We start from the raw sequence: 19,319 nt of genomic DNA, 5'->3' as shown, positions 1-19,319 counted from the left end.
AGTGGTGTTTCAAAGGGGCTTGACCTTGAAAAGAGATGGAAGAAACCTAAGTGCCTATCACTAAGCGAAAGAAGCCAGCCTGAGAAGGCTAGGCAGTACATGATTCCTCCTCTGTGACATTCTGGAAACGACAAAACTATGGAGTTCGTAAAAAGATCAGTGGTTGCCAGGGGTTAGGGGGAGAGAGGGATCGGGAGGTAGGAGCTCAAGGATTGGGGGGGGGCAACGGAACTGTTCTGCAGGCCTGAATATCCACTGTACTGGTGGGCACACGTCATCTCACGTTTGTCCAAACCCAATGAATATGTGACACCAAGAGTGATTTGTAATATAAACTATGGATTTTGGGTGACTATGAGGTCTCAATGTAGGTTTGTTGTAACCAATTTTCCACCCTAGGGTGGGATGTTGATAAGCAGGGAGGTTGTGCATGTGTGGGGACAGCGAGTACATGAGAAATCTCTGTACCTTCTTCAGTTCGATTTTTCTGTGAACCTAGAACGGCTCTGTAAGACAAAGTTTATTTTAAAAAGTGGCTTGAACAACTGAGATATTTGTTATCTCTTACATCAGGGGCCTGAGGTGGAGGGAGGGAAGCAGCTTCAGTGAGGCGGTGAATGTAAAACACTGCAAGGCTTCAGTATTGAGACAGCGGGAATGATCCAGATCTTTAATTGTAAAGGCTATTGCTTGGATGACCTCAGAGAAACACTTGGGGATATCACTCTGAGATTAAGAGGAGAGAGTTTTGGAGCAGAGACCACACCACTGGACTCACGGGACAGCATTCTCTCATTGTTCATTCAACATATGAACCTTAACTACCTCTTACCGGTTGCTCAAGAAAGACTACCGCCATTTTTAAGGGGCTAAAAGCTACTAAATGGCCAAAATGAGGGCACTTGTCTGTGCCAGGCCTCGTAGTCTCACAGAACACCCACTCCGTGGCTTGTTCTCCAGAAATCCCTGGCCTGGATGAATCACCAGTCTGAAGGGAACCTTGTATTTTCCGTGCTTCCTGACTCATCAACACCAAAATCACCTCTGGGGCAGAGATTCCTGATGGCCAGGAGAAAGAATGTTAGATGCTCCTGACCCTAGGCTCTTATAGGAATTTCAGCAGTGACTGACTGCTCCTTGTCCCACACTACAGGCGGAATCCTAGACATGCCCATGGTCACCAGGCTCTGGCCTTGGAATCAGGATGGTTGCTGCTCATCGGGCCCTCTCAACCATTGCTGTTCTGAAGCTATTTATCTCAGGAGTACAGAGACTCTCAAATTGTCCAGTCTACTAATTGCCCACGTTCAAAGTCATCAAGGAATCTTGAAGCTAACTCAGGTTAAAATTCACAGCTGAGCATAACTTTCCTTCCCATTGTCTGAGTTCCCTGGAAGCCCAGGAAAGAAATCTTGGCAGCAACCGCTGAATGTCAGCATCCCAGCCCCTCAACCTTAAGTGGCACCCACTTTTAGGAGTCTCTAAGGTCTGAACCCAGTTGGCCGCTATTATTCCAAAGCTTGGGCACTGCTCTGGGGCTCCCTGGGGGGCTTCACTAATGGCGAATTAGTTTCTTCCTCCTGGTGCTTCTTTTAGCAGCTGCTCCCAGATGTGCTCTCCACAAGCTGGCGACCCATCTCCCTTCCCTACTTTCTGAGCAGAGGCCCCCCCCCCAACCCTCACCCCAAGCGGATTGAGCCCATCCTCAGTGGCTTTCCTTCTTTTCTCCTTATCTCACCTCTGATATTACTAAATTTTCTCTGTTCTTCAAAAACCAATGGGGCGCAGTTGGTTAAGCATCTGACTCTTGATCTCAAGATGGTGAGATCGAGCCCCTGTGTCAGGCTCTACTCTCAGTGCAGAGTCTGCTTGAGATTCTCTTTCTCCCTCTACCTCTCCCCCCACTCATGCTCTCTCTCTCTCAAATAAATAAATAAAATCTTTTTTAAAAATTAATTTAAAAACCCCACAAAACCACTGCTTCTGGACTACTATCTTCTCCCGTCTCCATTTCTACCCCCAACACTACTACAAAGTAAAGAGGGCTTGCCCCTCTTCTCACTTCTGGCTCACTCCCAGCCCTCTACTGACATGGCTCTTCCGAGAGCACAGTGACCTCCTGATCACCGAAGTCCAGGGCCATTTCCTGGGCTTCATTCTTCTTCCCACCTTCGTGATCTCCAGCCTGCCTCTGGTTCTCCATTCCCTGACCCATCCCTTTCTTGGGGCCCCCAGTGTTGTTTCTGGATTCCCCCATCAGGCCCCCTCACTGAAGTCCGGACCTTCTTGTTCAAATGAAAACACCTTCTTCGGTGGCGCTCTTCACCTTCGGGATGGAGTTGCCCCCTGACGCAAGGGCTGTGCCTCTGGCAGCCTTGTCTGCCTCACTTGTGACCGCCGGTTTCTAGTGCCTTCACTTCAGTCACATCCAGATTTTTGCAACTCTCTCATTTGTTTCCATGCATTTATTTGCATGTGCCATTTTGTTCTGTCTGGAAGCCTCCCTTCCCCCCACCCCCACCCTTCCAAAGGTTAAGACTTGCCTCTCAGCCTACCTGGAAGCAGTTGTGCTCCTGAAGCCTTCCCTGCATGGGTTCGGTGAGTTTGATGAGTCCGCAGAAGCCCTGGCCCTTTGAGTCCCAGGCTGGCACCCCATAGCCCAGTACCCATCAACCCAGCCCCTCACTGCTGCTTTTCTCTCTGATACCGTCTCCCTCTGAAAATCCATCTGGGCTCAGAGTTTCAGCTTGCAGCTCAGTTCAACAGAAATGCTCCGGATGCTATGCTGCAGGCACTCTCCGGGCTAATTCTCAGCTCTCTGCCTTTATCCCTCATATCCTCTCCTAAGCCCAGGACCACGTTCCTGGTTGTTCACAAGATGAATATTTCAATCCGGACATCTCTCTGGGACCTTATTTTTCCAAACACATTCCCTACGAACCTCCAAGCTCTATGTGGGTCAGGTGGAAATTTTCGATTGTCACCGATTCCTTTCTCTCCCCTAGCTACCAATTCTGTCCATTCGCTCTCCACAGCCTAAACAAACAAATAAAACCCTATGTTTTGTCCTTCCTTTCTGTTACTCAGATCTGGTTGTGATGGTTATTCTGGGTCAGTTTGGCTAGTGCCTAGATATTTGGTCAAATACTAATATGGATGTTGATGTGAAGGTGTTTTTTAGATGATATTGACATTTAAATCAGTAAACGTAGAGTAGTTATCCTCTATACTGTAGGTGGGCCTCATCCAGTCAGTTGAAGGCCTTAAGAGGGAAAAAGACTGAGGTCCTCCAAGAAAGAGGGAATTCTGCCTGCAATTCACCTTCGGACTCAAGTTACAACACCACCTCTTCCTTGGGGCTCTTGCCTGCTGGTTCACACTGCCAATTTGGTACTTGTCAGGCCCAACTATGTGGGTCAATTCCTTAAAATAAACCTCTTTCTCCATACACACATTCCCCCATTGGTTTCATTTCTCTGGAGAACACTGACTAATACACTGGTCCTACCTCCTGACTCAGCTCCTTGCTCCCTGTACCCACTCCCCTCCAACCCACCGCATTGAAAAAAATCAGTGAGTTTTTTTTTTTTTTTTTTTTTGTAACGTTAATTTGCTCACAACATTTGCTGGTTACCTGTTGTTCATGATGAATAGATATGTCTCCCAAACATCATACATTTGGGTATCTTCCCCATGATGTTTGACCTGAGTTTTCTTTTTCTTTTTTACCTAAGTTTTCAGTGACCCATCATCTATCCACTTGTTTATTTTGTATTTTTCTTTTTATCAAACTTTCTGCATTTTGGCAGGAATCCATGGATTTTAAAATAAAATCTCCTCCACTTGTAGGTCTCAATTGAAAGGTGAAGCACAATTTTGTAGGAGGGTTTTGAGGTTTCCTTAACTCCCTCAACCATACAAGCTGATCCTCTTGACTTGGAAGCTAAATTTCCAAGATGGTAAGTTTGAGATGGGTTACACAGACAATGACACCTGTCTTGGGTCATCGGTGCAGAGGTGGCTCCTTCATGCCCCTGGGACTGTTGATGGCAGTGGGGATGGTGAAGATTGTCACTGTCCCCTTGCTGGGGGTGGGTTAGGGAGAATAAGAGTGAGGGAGAAAAGGACAGAGGGAAGAAACCCTCCAAATGTTCGAAACTCACTCTCCTGTGTTTGAAAATGCCCTATTTTGTTGTTTTCTAGAACTGAATTCTGGAACATCCATTCTGGGGAAAATACTGGAAAGAAATATGGAGTTTCTTTGTATCAATTATCCCCTTTGTCAATATTATGACTTAGTCACTTTGTGGGGGAAATAAAGATGCTGATTCAAGGCGATGTGACCCTCTCGTCACTTCTAGTTCCTCTTTTCCTGTTGTATATCAAAACTCAGAGTCCATGGGAAGGGCACTTTTGCACTCACAGAAGAACCTGAGAGGAACCTGTAAGTAAACTTTTTGAAAATTCTGTTCTTGGAATTGTTTTTTTTAATGAAAAAAATAGTAAATTGGAATAAACAGTTGAGACAGGACGATACTTTAAGCTCCTCCTCTACCTCAGACAGTTTATCTGTGTACAGAAATACCAGAAAGAAGTCTTTGTGGATGCTGGCCTGAGAGATCCGAATACCCTCATCTCGGAGCATGATTGTCCTCTGAACAGAGCAGCTTGGGTTAACTTGCCCATTTCCCAGCTTTTGAAGAATTGATGCCTGTTGGCCGAGCCTCCGGGTGGTGGCGAGGAGCAGGGCTGGCCCGGCCGGCCTGGAAGGCTGCCAGGCCTCATGGACAACGCCCTGCACAATGACAGACTGAACTGAGCCCTAAATGCTCTTCTGTTTACCTGGTAGCTTTCATTAATCTTTCCTTTCTTGTGTGAAGTTTGCTTTCACAGAGGAAGGCATTTGCTGGCTTTCCCAAGGCAAGAACAATGAAAACAAATGAGGAATTCATTCCACCTCAAAAGGAGGCCTCTGTGCTTGCTCAAGCTCTTTTGGCCTCCTGAGAGAACAGTGTGTTCCCAAGCAAACTAGAAGTTTGTGAAGGAAGGAAGGAAGGAAGGAAGGAAGGAAGGAAGGAAGGAAGGAAGGAAGGAAGGAAAGAAGGAAGGAAGGAAGGGCTGACAAACCCTCCATTCTTCCTCTGTCCCACTTACAGGTACCAGGCTGGAAAATGTCAGCATCCAGGGCCTGATCTGCTGCTCTCCTGTGCCTTTCATCTCAGACCGTTGGGCTAGCAGGAACGTTAGAACTCATCTAGCTCAAGGGAGCTGTGGTCCTGAGAGGTGAATTGACCTACCCAAGGTCACACAAGTCATTCTGGGTAGAAGCAGGTTAGACCACAGGTCTCCCATCTCCCTGCTGGCTACTCCTCTTATTCCACTCTGACCTTTGTCCCAATTTCCTTTCAAATGAGTCTCATCAAGTCCTAAATATCCTGAGAGAGGTATTGGGTAGGTAGGTTCCCGCAGGGGGTTAGCAGAAAGAATAGAGGGATCAGCAGTCTGCGTTTACTTTTCCTCCCCGGGGTGTCTACAGACTGCCGCTGGGCCTGTTGAGCATCAGCCATTGGCTTCTGCATCGGGGAGCAGGGGCAGAAGCAGCTGATCTCCCTTAATGGAAATGTTGGGGTGCCAGACAAGGCGAAGCTTCCACGAGTAGGGAAAGAGGGGAGCGATAGGACTGTCCCCGAGATCCTGATCTAGGTCCCTCCACAAGGAAGTCCGCCTTGATTTCTCCTGCATTTGCACTGAGGTCTCTGTTTGCCAGCCCCGGATTGGCACTGGGGATGTGCGTCTCCTGTACGCCCCCATCTAGAAAGTTCCTGGGATAGGCCATTTGTTGGGAGGCTCGAGTTATTATTTCATGGCTGCATGTGTCCCAGCTGCTGCCTGGGCCTTGTATGTAAAGTGAGGATGCGGTACACCTTGAGACGGGATCTGTGCTCAAAGGACAGTGCTCAGGAGCATCGGACCCGCTGACTCCCCCACAAAGTGGACGAGCAGGGCTCTTGGGGGTGGGGCTGGGGGACCTTGCTGCTGCCTCTGACATGTAATCCCCCCCCGCCCCCGCCCAGGGAAAACAGTGGAGGCCGCAGGGTATGCCCCTCACAGCCGGTGTTTGCTGGCGCACACAGGGTTGATGAAGGAGCCTGGCCACTGCTGTTTCCCATGGCAACAGCTCAGCCCCGCGTGAAAGCAGCTAAGTGTGGGCTCTGGCTGGCGACGCACACTCACAGGCTGCATGGCACTCGGCTTGGACCGGGGCGCCTCATCACCAGCCCCATTTCCTGCCTTGCTCCCTCCCACCCAGCCCCCCCCCCAATTGCTTTAACCCATAGAAGCGAGATGGGGCCTCCTCCGTGATACTGTCCCGTGCACTCCAGCTGTGGTTCTCCCACCCAGGCTGTGGTGCAGACTGTAGTTTAGGGATAAAGGCAGCAAAGTGGTAATTAGTCTTGGTATATTACTGTGGGTAAAAAGCAAGAAGCAGGTACTCTGTCCTGGGGAGACACGGATGTTGAGACAGATAATAAACATTATCGATAATGGAGGCAAAACAAAGAGAAATTGCAGGTTAAAGGGATCAGGTTTGCCTTTCAGCGGCTCCCCGAAGAGAATAGAGTTAGAGACCTTTGGGCAAAAATAAATATTCCCAGGGCATAGAGGAAAACCTTTATGCATGAGACTGGAAACTGGCCTACAGCATGATTTTAAAATGTCCCAGGGGGACAATTCAGGCAACGAAGGCAATTCAGATGAGTGGAAAGAGGAAAATAAGGGAAGGAGGGGGGCAGAGCTGAGAGGAGGAAGCAATGAGGATTCCCCAAAGACCAAGGTTTGCAAACTGACAGTTGGGTGGCCAAAACCCAGCCAGTCAGAGTATTTAAAAATCATTTGAGCCAAGTTTATTGTTGTTTGTTTGTTTTTTTTTTTTAAGTTAGGAGATGTCACCTCCCAAAATCTAGATTTCTGGCTTCTTTTGGAAAAAGAAAACAAAAATCAAAAAATTTGGCCACACTGGGTCTCCATACAGCCTTGAAGAAAATCTGCTGGGATGGAGGCTCCTGTCCAGATAATTTAAACTGGGGCCTGGGCTCTCCAGCCCCTCAAGACCCACAGCCCATTGCTCCACATCCCTCACCCTGAGAAGTATCCACACCTCCTGATTTCCTTTATTCTTTCCAGTGCTAGTCTGACCCTTGTAGCTATTTAAAATGCTGAGTGCTGGGCGCCTGGGTGGCTCAGTCGTTAAGCGTCTGCCTTCGGCTCAGGTCATGGTCCCGGGGTCCTGGGATCGAGCCCCGCATCGGGCTCCCTGCTCGGCGGGAGGCCTGCTTCTCCCTCTCCCACTCCCCCCGCTTGCGTTCCTGCTCTTGCTTTCTCTCTCTCTGTCAAATAAATAAATAAAATCTTTAAAAAAAATAAAATGCTGGGTGCTGCCCACCCTGTCCTGATTTGCCGGCGCAACGGAGAGTGTGGGCACCAGCCGTGAATGTACCTCCTGGCTCCCTGACCCTGGGAGAGAGGGCTTTTTGAGTTGAGAATGAGGGCCCTGCGGCCCAGACCACGGACCAGGGAGCCCGACGCCAAATGGGCTGGTTTAAGGCATGAGTAAGTCTGAGCCTCAGGCTGGCTGGAACAGTCTCTAAGGAGAACATGGAGCAGGCCACAGCTGAGCAAAAAGGTCAGCCCAGGGAGAGGAGATCCACAGTCAGCTCTGGAGGGTTCAGTGGGGCTGAGCTGGCAGCCGCGGTGGGGGACGCCGGATGCAGATGGCAGCGCAAGGAGAGCGTATGCCAGCATTGTTAAAGCCACGTTCCAGGATGCGTGCATGACTGGGGTTCTGGGCATATATTCCAAACAAATTTAGAAGCTGCTCTTTGAAGATCATTTTAAGAAAGCCTAGAAAGCTGCCCATCTTGAACCCTCAGGGCCACTGGAATGGGGGTTAGAATCCTGGCGTTTCCACTTACTAGCTGTGTGACCTTGGGCACGTTATTTGACCTCTCTGAGCTTCAGTTCCCTCATCTAAAATATAGAGATATAAGAATATCTGTAATATCTAGAGCTGTGAAGATTAGAAATAATGTACATCAGATGCTAACACAGTGGCCAAGCACTTGGTTAACAAATTGATAGCTATTACTATTACCTAGTATTATTAGTTGGCTAAGTCTCGGAGGTGCCGACTATAGTTTGTCCACTTTTCTAGTTATGTATTTGCCTGAAGGCAAATTTGGCATGTGGGAAATTTTACCTCTATTATCCAGGAACACTGGTAAGGATTTTATTTTTTTTTCAAGATTTTATTTATTTATTTGACAGAGAGAGACACAGCGAGAGAGGGAACACAAGCAGGGGGAGTGGGAGAGGGAGAAGCAGGCTCCCCGCGGAGCAGGGAGCCCGATGCGGGGCTCGATCCCAGGACCCTGGGATCATGACCTGAGCCAAAGGCAGACACTTAACAACTGAGCCACCCAGGCGCCCCCTGGTAAGGATTTTAAAACAGGGTTCATGAGAAGTCAGAGATGAGATGCTAATGTGACAGGTAAAGTGGTGGGAATTGGGGTCTCACCCCCAGCTGTCTCCAACGCCAGGACGGGCTCCGTGAGTCCCTTAGCCTCTTTGGATTTTTGTTTCCTCATCCGTGGAAACCAGCTGGCTAGGTGTCAGTCCTCTAGAGCTGGGCTGCTCAACACAACGACACCCGCCACATGTGACTATTTAAATTGGAATTAATTAAAATTAAATAACGTTAAAAATTCAACTCTTCGGTCCCATTGGTTCTATTTCAAGTGCTCAATCATCACATATGGCTGGTGCCGACTGGGTCAGACAGCATGAATAGAGAATATTTCCATCATCACAGGAAGTGCTATCAGACAGGGCTGAACCCACAAGCTTGCTACCCAGTGTTGGGTCCTCAGATGAGCGGCATCAGCCACCCGGGAACTTGTCAGAAAGGCAGAGTCTCAGGGGCCACTCTAGACCTTTAGAAGCAAAATCTGCATTTTAACAAGGTTCCTTAGTGATGACAGACTCACGTTTAAGAAGCTCTGATCTGTAAGATTCGTGTTAGCTCTAAAAATAAAATTCAGGAATCTGGGTATCTGCTTGACAAAGTCATTGGGAAAGAAAAAGCAACCGGCTTGTCCAAATCCTGATTTGCCTCAAAGGAAAGAGTTGGGGCCATCTGCCGAGAAAGTTCAGCAGGACACTCGCACCTCTGCAGGAAAAGAGGAAGGAAATCAGCAGCCATCTGAAGGAGACCCGGAAAGTCAGTGCTGGGAAGGCGGTGAATCCGGCTCCTGTTGTTATGCCTCCCATCAACTTGGGGCATTCAGTCCTTGCCTGAAGACCTTCAGAGAAGGGAAGTTCTCAATTTTTTGTGGTAGAAAAAAAAAAGAGAAAAAGAAATGGGCGGCACTTTCTGGCTGGGTCGTCTTAGGGGGCTTGCGACAGCTCCCCTCTTCAAACCTCACCAGGAAGGAGCTCAGGCAGATCTTATATTCAAGTAGGGAAAATGAACATAGGCGTAGGGAGGGAAACATAAACTAAGAGGAAATCAGAGAGGGAGACAAACCACAAGAGACTCTTACCTTTAGGAAACACACTGAGGGTTGCTGGTGGGGAGGTGGGTCAGGGGAAGGGATAATTGGGTGATGGGCATTAAGGAGGGCACGTGATGGAATGAGCACTGGGTATTATATGCAACTGATGATTCACTAAATTCTACCTCTGAGGGAAAAAAAAGAAAATAAATAAATAAAATAGGAGAGAATGCATTCAGTCCTCTCGTTGCAGAAAGTTTTGGTGTCTTTTGGTGACGTGCTGTTTTGAGTACAAAAACAAGGAGGATAATATTAGATCTGCTGCTCATTAAGAAAACATGTGCCTCTTATGGGAAAAAATTGCAGTCCTATATCTTATTTAATTGATACTAGTTTTTATTGCCCAATGTTACAGTTTTAATGTGTCCATAAATCTGTTTCTTACTTTCAGAGAAATATCTGTATTAAGAACACACCGTTCAAGAATGAAGGCAAAAGAAGGGAAATATGAATCCAAAATACACATTATTAATTTTTTAGGAAGCAAGCAAAATGGTGCTTCCATAAAGGATATTAGGGGGGGAAAACTGGCTGGGATTTCTGATCTACTTTAAAGAAAAATCTGCTGATTTGAGACACAGCTTTCCAGGGCCAACTATCTTGATGCAGGGGGAAAAATGAGCAGATAGAAATGGGTTTGTGATCTACAGGTCAGCTCTTAAGCGGTCACTGGCAGAAAGTGTAACGTGTTTCCAGCAGAGACACACTGAGCTGAGTGTCCTGTCACATACCCAGGAGTCAGGGAATCCGGCCACGGTGCAGGGGGGTGCGGAGAGCCGGCCCATGAGGCAGGGAGACCAGGTCTGGATTCCACTGCACCACAGACTGTCTGGGGGATTGCTGACAGATTTCAGTGAGCCCTCTGAGCCTCAGTTTCTGTGTGAAACGTAAAGGGCATTTAGGTTGGAGGGAGATGCTTTATGGAAAGTGAGCAGAATAGGCAGTGAATCTCTTTTAGTGGATCACTTAGTCAAATAATGGTTTGGGTCAAATCCAAAGCTGTGATGAAGAGAGCGAAGGGGGCCATGCCTGGGTGGGGAGGCAGCTCTTCTGACCCACTCGGATGCAGAGTAGCCTGCCCGTGGCCCACCTGCCCCACTGACTGATGCTGTCCTCCTGTCCGGGCCAGGAGGCAGCTCTGACCCAGGTTGGCAGTGCTGGGGAAGGTTTGGGAGCACAAGAGCCCTTCAGAGGTTTCCGGGGATCAGAATGGAGTAGGAATGGGGTCAGTGCATGGGAGTACTGCCAGCCTCTAAACCAACCTCAGAGCCTAAAAGGAGGCGAGTGTGCAGGAAAAAAGAACTTTGTCCTTTTGCGGGTCCCCATTCTAGTGGCGATTCCAATTTCCCTCCAGATAGAGTGAGAACATCCTCTAATGTGGGATTCTGAATTTCTGATAAGGCCGGTCCCACATGGTAATGACCCTCCTTCAACAGTTACTTTCTCTCCAGATCTCTTTTCTGTTCTGAGCCATCTCCCTTCACGTGACAGGAGTTGCAAACCCTCTGCATTATTGCAGGAGAAACAACCGCAGGTTTGTTCCTCACCTGCCCACGTCCCCATCTCATTTCTGCCCTTCATTCATTCACCTCATTCAGCCCGAACACAAAAAGAATCATTTCTTCACCTTGAGTCACTCAGTGCATGCCTACTAGCCAATGCCTGGACCTCTCTCACACCCTGGGTGTAATCCACTGGCTCAAACCATGTCCAGCTAATCCAGAAATCCAGCCCCAGCATATCTGATGTGAGGAGGGATGTATTTGATCGTGTTTAAAAACTGATCAATGTCTTCATTAAAATCCCACGCATATGGTATAGTGCTCATTAGCTGTTTTCCTGCTAATCAGGAGAGAAACATCTCAAATTGATTTTATGTGGCTCCAAATGAACCCAAGACTCTGAGTGCATCACAGACCTAAATATGCATGACTGACAGGGTGGTAGCAGCCCCATAGCACCTTTGTTGTAATTATGCCACATCTGGGAAAAAAGAAATGATGATTAACTCAGTGACAAAATATTCTTATTTTCCTTGCAAGATTCTCAGGGAAGAACTGCCCTGGGAAGGTGGGGGTGGGCTGGAGGGGTGTGGGTAGGATGCAATTGTCACAGAGCAGAGACACAATGGCTTCAGTCCAGCATTACATTTCAGTTTGGATGCCCTTGGTATGCTTTCTGGTCTGCAAAATTAGAGCACAAGAAAACAGATGACTATCAAAAATGATTTTACATAATGCAGTACATTGAAATCTCAACCTATCCATCAGCCGAGGGTTTATTGCAATTATTAAGGTCCATGATACAGTATTACTGCTTTTATCATTTAACAATCACTGCCTAATAAAGCAGCACAGAATTCAGTGGCTTAAAATAAATAAGCATTTATTACTACTAAAGTATCTGTGATCAGCTGGTGGGCTGGCTGGTGACCGGCTGGTCTGGGACGCCTCCTTCAGCTGTCTGGCAGTTGGCTGGCTATCGGCTGGCTATTGGTTGGTGGGACTGACTGGCCGTGTGTCTTTGTCATCCAGCAGCCCACCTCGTGTGATAGGCTGAGTAATGTCCCCCCAGCCCCAAGATGCCCATGTCCTAATGCCCAAAACCTGTTTGTATGTTATTCTGCATAGTGTAGAGAGTCTACATATGGGATTAGTTAAGAACCTTGAGATGGGGAGATTATCCTGGATTATCAGGGTGGGCCCAATATAATCGCAGGTGTCCTTATAAAGGGAGGCAGGAAGATCAGAGTCATAGAAGATACAAGGATAGAAGCAGAGGTCCAAGAGGAAAAAAGGTGCAACATTGCTGGCTTTGGAGATGGAGGAAGAAGAGTCCATGAGCCTCCAGAAACTGCAAAAAGTGAGGAAATGGATTCTCCCCTAGAGCCTCCAGGAGGAACACAACTCTCAGGACCCATTTTAGACTTCTGATCTCCAGAACTATAAGAGAATAAATAGGTGTTTCTATCAGCCACTAGGCTTGTGGCTGTTTGCTACAGCAGCAATGGGAGACTAATACACCGGGACGTGTTAAAAAATTAGCAGGAGGGTGCCTAGAGAGAAGCAGGGGTGAATCACAGACTCAGGATTGGCACCCTGACATTCCTGCCACATTCTACTGGTCATAGACATCACAAAGCCACTCTGAAGTCAAGGGTTGGAGAAATAGACTCGCCTCTTGATGGATTCTTCTCTTTCTCTAACCTCTCAATGGGAGAAGCTGTGAAGTCACATTGGAAGGGGTGCGGAGATAAAGATAGGTAAAGAATTATGACTATTGTTGGCCACCAGTCTACCACCATGCCCTTTACAAAGTGACAGGGGACATTCAAAAGCAACATCTGACCCTGGTTTCTTTTTTATTTCCAGGGACGCAGGGAGCATGAGTGTCTGGACCTCGGGCACTGCTATCTTCCTAGGTCTTTGGGGGACATATGTGTCTCCCAGAAGCCCTGGCTGGATGGCCTTTATCCAACATTGGGGAGTTTGCTGTTTTGTGGCTTTCATTTCAGTGGGCCTCCTCTCTCTGGCCTTTTCCTGGTTTCTGTCCTCATTCATAGTCTTCACCACCTTCTGGGTGATCACCGGTGTGCTGCTCGGCGGCTCCAAGCATGCACGATGTTTCATTCTTCTCTTCTTCCTCTCTTGCGGCCTGCGGGAAGGCAGGAGCACCTTGATTGCAGCCGGCACAGGTATAGTAATCTTTGGACACGTGGAAAATATTTTTCACAACTTCAAAGGTCTCCTGGACGGTATGACTTGCAACCTAAGGGCAAAGAGCTTTTCCATACATTTTCCACTTTTGAAAAGATATATTGAAGCAATTCAGTGGATTTATGGCCTTGCCACTCACTTAAATCTATTTGATGACCTTATTTCTTGGAACCAGACTCTGGCGGTCTCGCTTTTCAGTCCCACTGAAGCCCTGGAGGCACAGCTAAATGACACCAAAGACCACGCCCTGGGTGTCTTGTACCAGATGGTGACAGCGACAGAGGTACTGTCTTCGCTGGGTCGGCAGGTACTTGCCCTAGTGGGGCTTCTGCTGGTGCTGCTTGGCACCGGGCTCTTCATGAAACGATTTTTGGACCCCTGCAGTTGGAAGTTTGAGAACATCTTCATTACCAAACAATTTGTTCGGTTCGACGAAATGGAGAGGCATCTACAGAGGCCCTGCGTCCTCCCGCTGAATAAGAAGGAAAGGAAGGACTATGTAGTCATCCCATCTTTCCGGTTGTCTCCGAAAGAGAGGAGAAACCTGGGGCTGTTTTTCCTCCCCATACTTACCCACCTCTACATCTGGGTGCTGTTTGCAGCCATCGATTACCTGCTGTATCGGCTCATTTTCTCAGTGAGCGAACATTTCCAAAGTTTGCCAGGGCTTGAGGTTCACTTGAAACTGCACAGAGAGGTAGGCACATGTCTAGCGGCGTGTCCTGGCTGTTCGCTGGGGTGTCTTAAGAAGGGCCATGAACCTCCCAGACCACGGCAGTGTCTTATTCACCCTTGGATCCCTGTGATGGCACAGTGTCTGGCATGTTGGCATTATTGGTGCCCAATAATTGTCAGTTAAGTTGAATAGAAGTCCTACTGTTAAGAGTCTGATTTCAACCTGAACATCCTTGGTCACTGTGTTAGTTTCTCGGGGTTGCTGTAACAAATGAACACAAACTGGGTGGTTCAAAACAACAAAAATGTATTCCCTTATAGTTCTGGGGGTAAAAAGTCCAAAATTATTATCAGTGGGCTGAAATCAAGTGTTGGCAGCACCACATTCACTTCGGACTCTAGGGGAGAATCCACTCTGGCTTCTTTCTTCTTAAGAATCCACTTCTTAGCTTCTGGTGGTTTGTCAGCTTTCCGTGGCTTGCAGCTGCAACCCTCCACCTTCATTTCTGCCTTTGCATCGTCTCCTCCTCCATGTATGTAAAATCTCTCTCTGCTTCTCTCTTAAAGGATGAATGTGATTGTGTTAGGGCTCACCACGATAATCAGGGTCACTTCTGCCAAGTCCCTTTTTTCCAAATAAAGTAACATTTATAGATTCTGGGCATTAGGATCATATACCATGGTGGGTGGGCATTTTTAGCTTTCTATAGTCAGCCATCACTTAAATGTGGGAATCGGTGTCTCTCATACGGAACATGAAGTTGGTTCTCAAGCAAGAGTACCTGGCATGAACCTAGGCTCCTTTTTCCTCTCTCTGTTGGACCTCTGCCAGTAGACTTTGAGCATCTTTTGTGAATGAGAACTTCTTTTCTTTGAATCTTCAGCCCTTACACAACACAGGAGGCCTCCCAATGTATCCACATAGCATTTAAGACGACGGTCACCAAAAAAAAAGGGGCTCCTAAATAACCAAATGTTACGGCTGGTGCTGGCATGTGGTAATACCCACTAAAGCAATGAAAACAGCTACCTTGTTTTTTTAGGTTAGTGGTTCTCAACCTTAAATGTGTTTCAGTTATTTCCTGGGATGGATACAGAGTCTCAGGCTTCAGTTTACAGAGAATCTATTTTCAAAAGGAGAGTACCTTTAATAAGCACTCCATGTGACTTCAAAGTAGGTGGTCCATAGATCATACTTGGAAACACTTTGGCTCAGGCACCAACAATCTAGGACCTTCTAAACCAGTGGTTATCTACTGTGACTGCACAGTGTCATCACTGTGGACCTGAGCAAGCAAAAGAACACCCCAGAAATTGAATTCAAATGGATTGGGGTGAGGCTGGGGTAGGGGATTTTTAAAAAACTCTCCAAATAATTCTGATGTGCGGCCAAGATTGAGAACCACTGGTCTAAACACCACCCAGAAGAATGGAGCCGAAGGCCATTGGTAGATCTATGACAATCTTAAGTAGTCAAGACGGTGTGTTTCTCTAAGCTGGTGCCCCCTGAGTCTCGGGGAATCTGCCTTTCTCTCCTTTGTTCTTTTTTTTTTTTTAAAGATTTTATTTATTTATTTGACAGAGAGAGACACAGCGAGAGAGGGAACACAAGCAGGAGGAGTGAGAGAGGGAGAAGCAGGCTCTCTGCCGAGCAGGGAGACTGATGTGGGGTTCGATCCCAGGACCCTGGGATCATGACCTGAGCCGAAGGCAGACGCTTAATGACTGAGCCACCCAGGCGCCCCTCTCTCCTTTGTTCTTACTCTTCTTAGCAGCTGTGTCCCCAGCCAAGAAGACCATGGTTTTTGTGCATCCCATTTTTTGCTTTTCCATTTTTCTCTGGGGAAAGTTTGTGATTATGCGGGCATTTCAGAGGATGTGGATATTGTCAGATATTGTCTTGATTTCTTTTAAACCCAGAGGTTGTGAAGCTGAACTAGGTGGGATGTGTGTGCGCGCAGGCCTGTGTGTTTGCATGGTGTGTGAGTGGGTGTGTGAGTGTTGTGCATGCTGGGGTGGAGTGCGCTAGCCTGGGCTGGTGAAAACACCAACAGCTGTCTGCACATGTCTGATTTTCCCTTGCTTTTGTCAGGCTACGGTAGGGGAACTCTTAGAAGGAAATGGCAGAAAGGGTGTCTGCAAGCCTTCCTTTGAAGTTCCACTTTCCATGGCTCTCTTTATCTCCCGGCCTGGGGTCCTCCTGTAGTGTTGACACTCTCCCTCCCTGCTTCTTCTGGCTCTGCAGGTAGCTGGGCTTCTAATTCTGGGCTGCTTCTCAGAGTTGATGACCCCCAGCAGGAGCACTCTGCTGCCTCGGAAGAATTCAGTGAATTACAAGATCCCTGGTGCTCTAGATATCTGGAGCAGGGTCATAACGGCAGCAGCGGTGTTTCAAGTGAAAGCCAAACTAGACTTTCACACATGCTTGATCCCGGGGCTGGCAGGTAAAGGGGCCCCCCCTCCCCTCCCCCAGCGCATTCTCCTTTGTCTTTTTTCCTTGTTTGGTTCTTCCTCCCCTCCCTTCTCTTTTTCCTTCTCTCTCATTCGTTTCTCCCACAGACAATATCCATGCCTGCTTTGTGAATTCTCACCATTTTAGACAGAAGGAGAGAAAAGCAAGTTCTGCCTTCCAAAAAAAAAGCCCAGAAGCTTTCCAATGACAATGTCCTGACAAATACATTTTGGGGCGTCAGGGGGGATGGGGGATGCAAGGATGTCTAAGCTGTGCGGGCTGCCGTGGAGGCTCACATCCTGGTGGGGGAGGCCACCATTCGTACAACGACAGCAGGGCGGTGGGCGCTGGGGCAGATGTGGGTATGAGACTGGAGACTGCCATGGGGGCTCCTCTCAAACTCTCTCCTGCCGCGCCTGGGAGGCTGCAGTCGTCAGCAGCTGCCTCCGGGGACCCGCCGTGCCTGCCCTTATCCCAGGATGCCCTGGGAGGCTCCTGGTCCCTCCGTTGTCACAGGTTTGCAAAGGAGAGGCTCAGCAGGGAGAGAACCATCACCTCAAGGTTTTGCCAGTATTTCTCTCCCACCCTCATATGATTTTAAAGAAGTGTTTTAAGTAAAGAAGAAGGGAAATGACCCAAAGTGAGCTAGCTGGATGGGTGGACATCGTACGGGAAAATAGCCGGCGTTGTTACTTTTCCAGCCCCTACTTGTGCACAGCACTGGTCTGCATTAACTTTTCAGGACTGTCTGATACCAGAGCAGGTCCTCGGTCCATTCCTCAATGCTGTCTTGGCAAATTGTTTACTTAAGAGAGGCAAACACATTTTAAAACATCAGGGTACCATTTAGTATATTGCTCAGCGTTTTGAGAGAATCCATTACCCTCCGCCAACCTGGTAAAGGTTGACTCAATCTTTATGAAGCCCTGACTCCCAGTTGCAAAATCCCCAGATTCCTAGACTCAGTAACTTCTTCCCAGACCGGATACCCGCTGCTTTCTTATTGCAGGATTTCTCATCACTGACTCAATCAATGTGCTTGTTTTTTCAACAGTATTAAAAAGAGTGCATGCTTTTGCTCTGGGGACTGAAATCTCTCTCTTTAATTGTAGGCGAACTTTTTAATAAGAGAAAAGGAGAGGCAGTGCAAATGCTTTTCCTTGCTTAGGCATGGGGCCGGGGAAATTCCAGATGTGACTTGACCATTGTAGAGAGGTCCCAGATTTGAAGTGTCCAGAGTCTTCACAGGTACTGGGGTAGATCAAGGTGCACTCTGTTCTCTAGGTGTGGTTGTGTTCTTTTGGAGAAGTCATTTCCCTCTTCCTGGCCCCAGGGCTCTGGGGTACAGTGGTGATAATAATAACTTACTAAGGACTCCCGTCTGTAAGGTTAATGCTCCATCCCCAAGGTGCTTAATTTACATGGGGAGTAGTTTATTCATGGGCGGGATCTGGTCCATTAATTCCTGTTTTACCAAATCAGAAAACAAATCCACCGAGAGATGAAATGACTTTCTCAGGTCAGGGGAAACAAAGCGCTGAATCAGCACACACTTCTCTTGCTGGTGGGTTGGCTGGGAAGTTCAATGTCATCCTTTGCCCTCTGTGTCAGTCAGCTGAGGGCAACTGATCTGTACTCTTGTCTTCAAGCAGAAAGGAACACATTCCACCTGAGCATCCAGGAAAATTGAGAAAATGTCCTGTTTGAGACCTCTACAAATAGGATTTAAAGCCACCTTCAGCAAATACTATTTTTAGTATTCTTACACTAAGAGTAATTCCCCACCCCCAATGTCTAGAAGGTTGCTTTAGAACATAATATAATGCTTCCACATCTTTGTGACATTGTGGTCTGCTGTATTTGTCAAGATGGGGAGGATCTGACTGGGTCTATGTTCCAAAAATCTTCTCCTCCAGTTGAGCTAAAACCATCTTTCATCAGTCCCACATGTCCTATAGGGTAGAAGCAGGTGTTCCGTAAAACTGGGTGATGTGGTCACATTTGTCAGGAGAGCCACTAGCTGACGTTAACTGGATTTCTTTGTCTTCTCGAGACTTCAGCAGTCTCATGGGCATCCCGACTCTGCAAAGAAAGGACAGAGTAGACAAACTTATCTCATACCCTCTTTCAAGGAAATCTCTATTTCCACAAACCCACTTTGGAAAAACACTGCAATAGCTTCCAGTAAGACTCGGTCCTCCTCTTTACTCTGATCCTATCACACAGGAGGTGCTGCCTTAGCTGCTCCAGCCGGAGCTCCTGCACGTTGTAAGATAAATGCTTTGCATTGCAGGGCAGGATTGAGAAAGACCAGGACTGAGGACAACCATGGCATGAATCTTAAGGATTTTATTCTTTCATTCTAGGAGCAAGGAACTCAAGACATCATCCATGATTCTTCCTTTCACATATCTCTGTTCGAACCCACCTGCATCCCTGAACCAAAGCTCCTTCTGTCTAAGACCTGGATTCCTCTCAGCATCATTCTTGTGGTCCTAGTGGTGCTGGGCTTGCTGTCCTCCATCCTGACGCAACTCAAAATCCTGGTGTCGGCATCCTTCTACCCCAGCGTGCAGGCAGAGCGCGTCCGATACCTGCATGGGAAGCTACTGAAGAAAAGATCAAAGCAGGCAGTGGAAGGAGGAAGCAGTAAACAGCGTCTCTACTTCACAAAGGCAAGGCCAAGATGGGGGCATGACCTGTCATGAAGGAGATTTTGAGTTTGAAGGGCAAGTGGACTTTCAAAGCACTCTCCAGCTTCATGTTAGGGCTCACATCCCCAGGAACAGATGGGACACTGGGAGGAGAAAATGGAACAGATGTGCGTGGCTAAGGCTCTTAGCTTCTTGATGTTGGATGCTGGTC

At 47.7% G+C, this 19,319-nt stretch overlaps 1 protein-coding gene across 1 annotated transcript; it reads left to right on the top strand.

Annotated features, from left to right (window-relative positions):
• The first annotated feature begins 4,406 nt into the window (after positions 1 to 4,406).
• DCSTAMP (dendrocyte expressed seven transmembrane protein) lies at positions 4,407 to 19,162 on the top strand. The gene is made up of 3 exons (XM_028112881.2): positions 4,407 to 4,444; positions 12,983 to 14,024; positions 18,821 to 19,162. Exons 2-3 carry the CDS (start codon positions 12,996 to 12,998, stop codon positions 19,160 to 19,162), a joined length of 1,371 nt encoding a protein of 456 aa, XP_027968682.2. The 5' UTR covers positions 4,407 to 4,444; positions 12,983 to 12,995.
• Positions 19,163 to 19,319: the final 157 nt, after the last annotated feature.

The sequence above is a fragment of the Eumetopias jubatus genome, unplaced genomic scaffold, assembly GCF_037043125.1.
Source record: "Eumetopias jubatus isolate StellerSeaLion01/CBP00866 unplaced genomic scaffold, mEumJub1_p1.0 scaffold_4, whole genome shotgun sequence".
In the NCBI taxonomy this organism is placed as follows: domain Eukaryota; kingdom Metazoa; phylum Chordata; class Mammalia; order Carnivora; family Otariidae; genus Eumetopias; species Eumetopias jubatus.
This window is presented reverse-complemented; position numbering and strand designations above follow the sequence as displayed.

Bases quoted from the DNA above. Each gene is read 5' to 3' on its own strand.
- DCSTAMP (XM_028112881.2), top strand. From the start codon at position 12,996: ATGAGTGTCTGGACCTCGGGCACTGCTATCTTCCTAGGTCTTTGGGGG. The intron at 14,025-18,820 runs GTAGGCACATGT...CTTTCATTCTAG, and splicing joins ACTTGAAACTGCACAGAGAG to GAGCAAGGAACTCAAGACAT.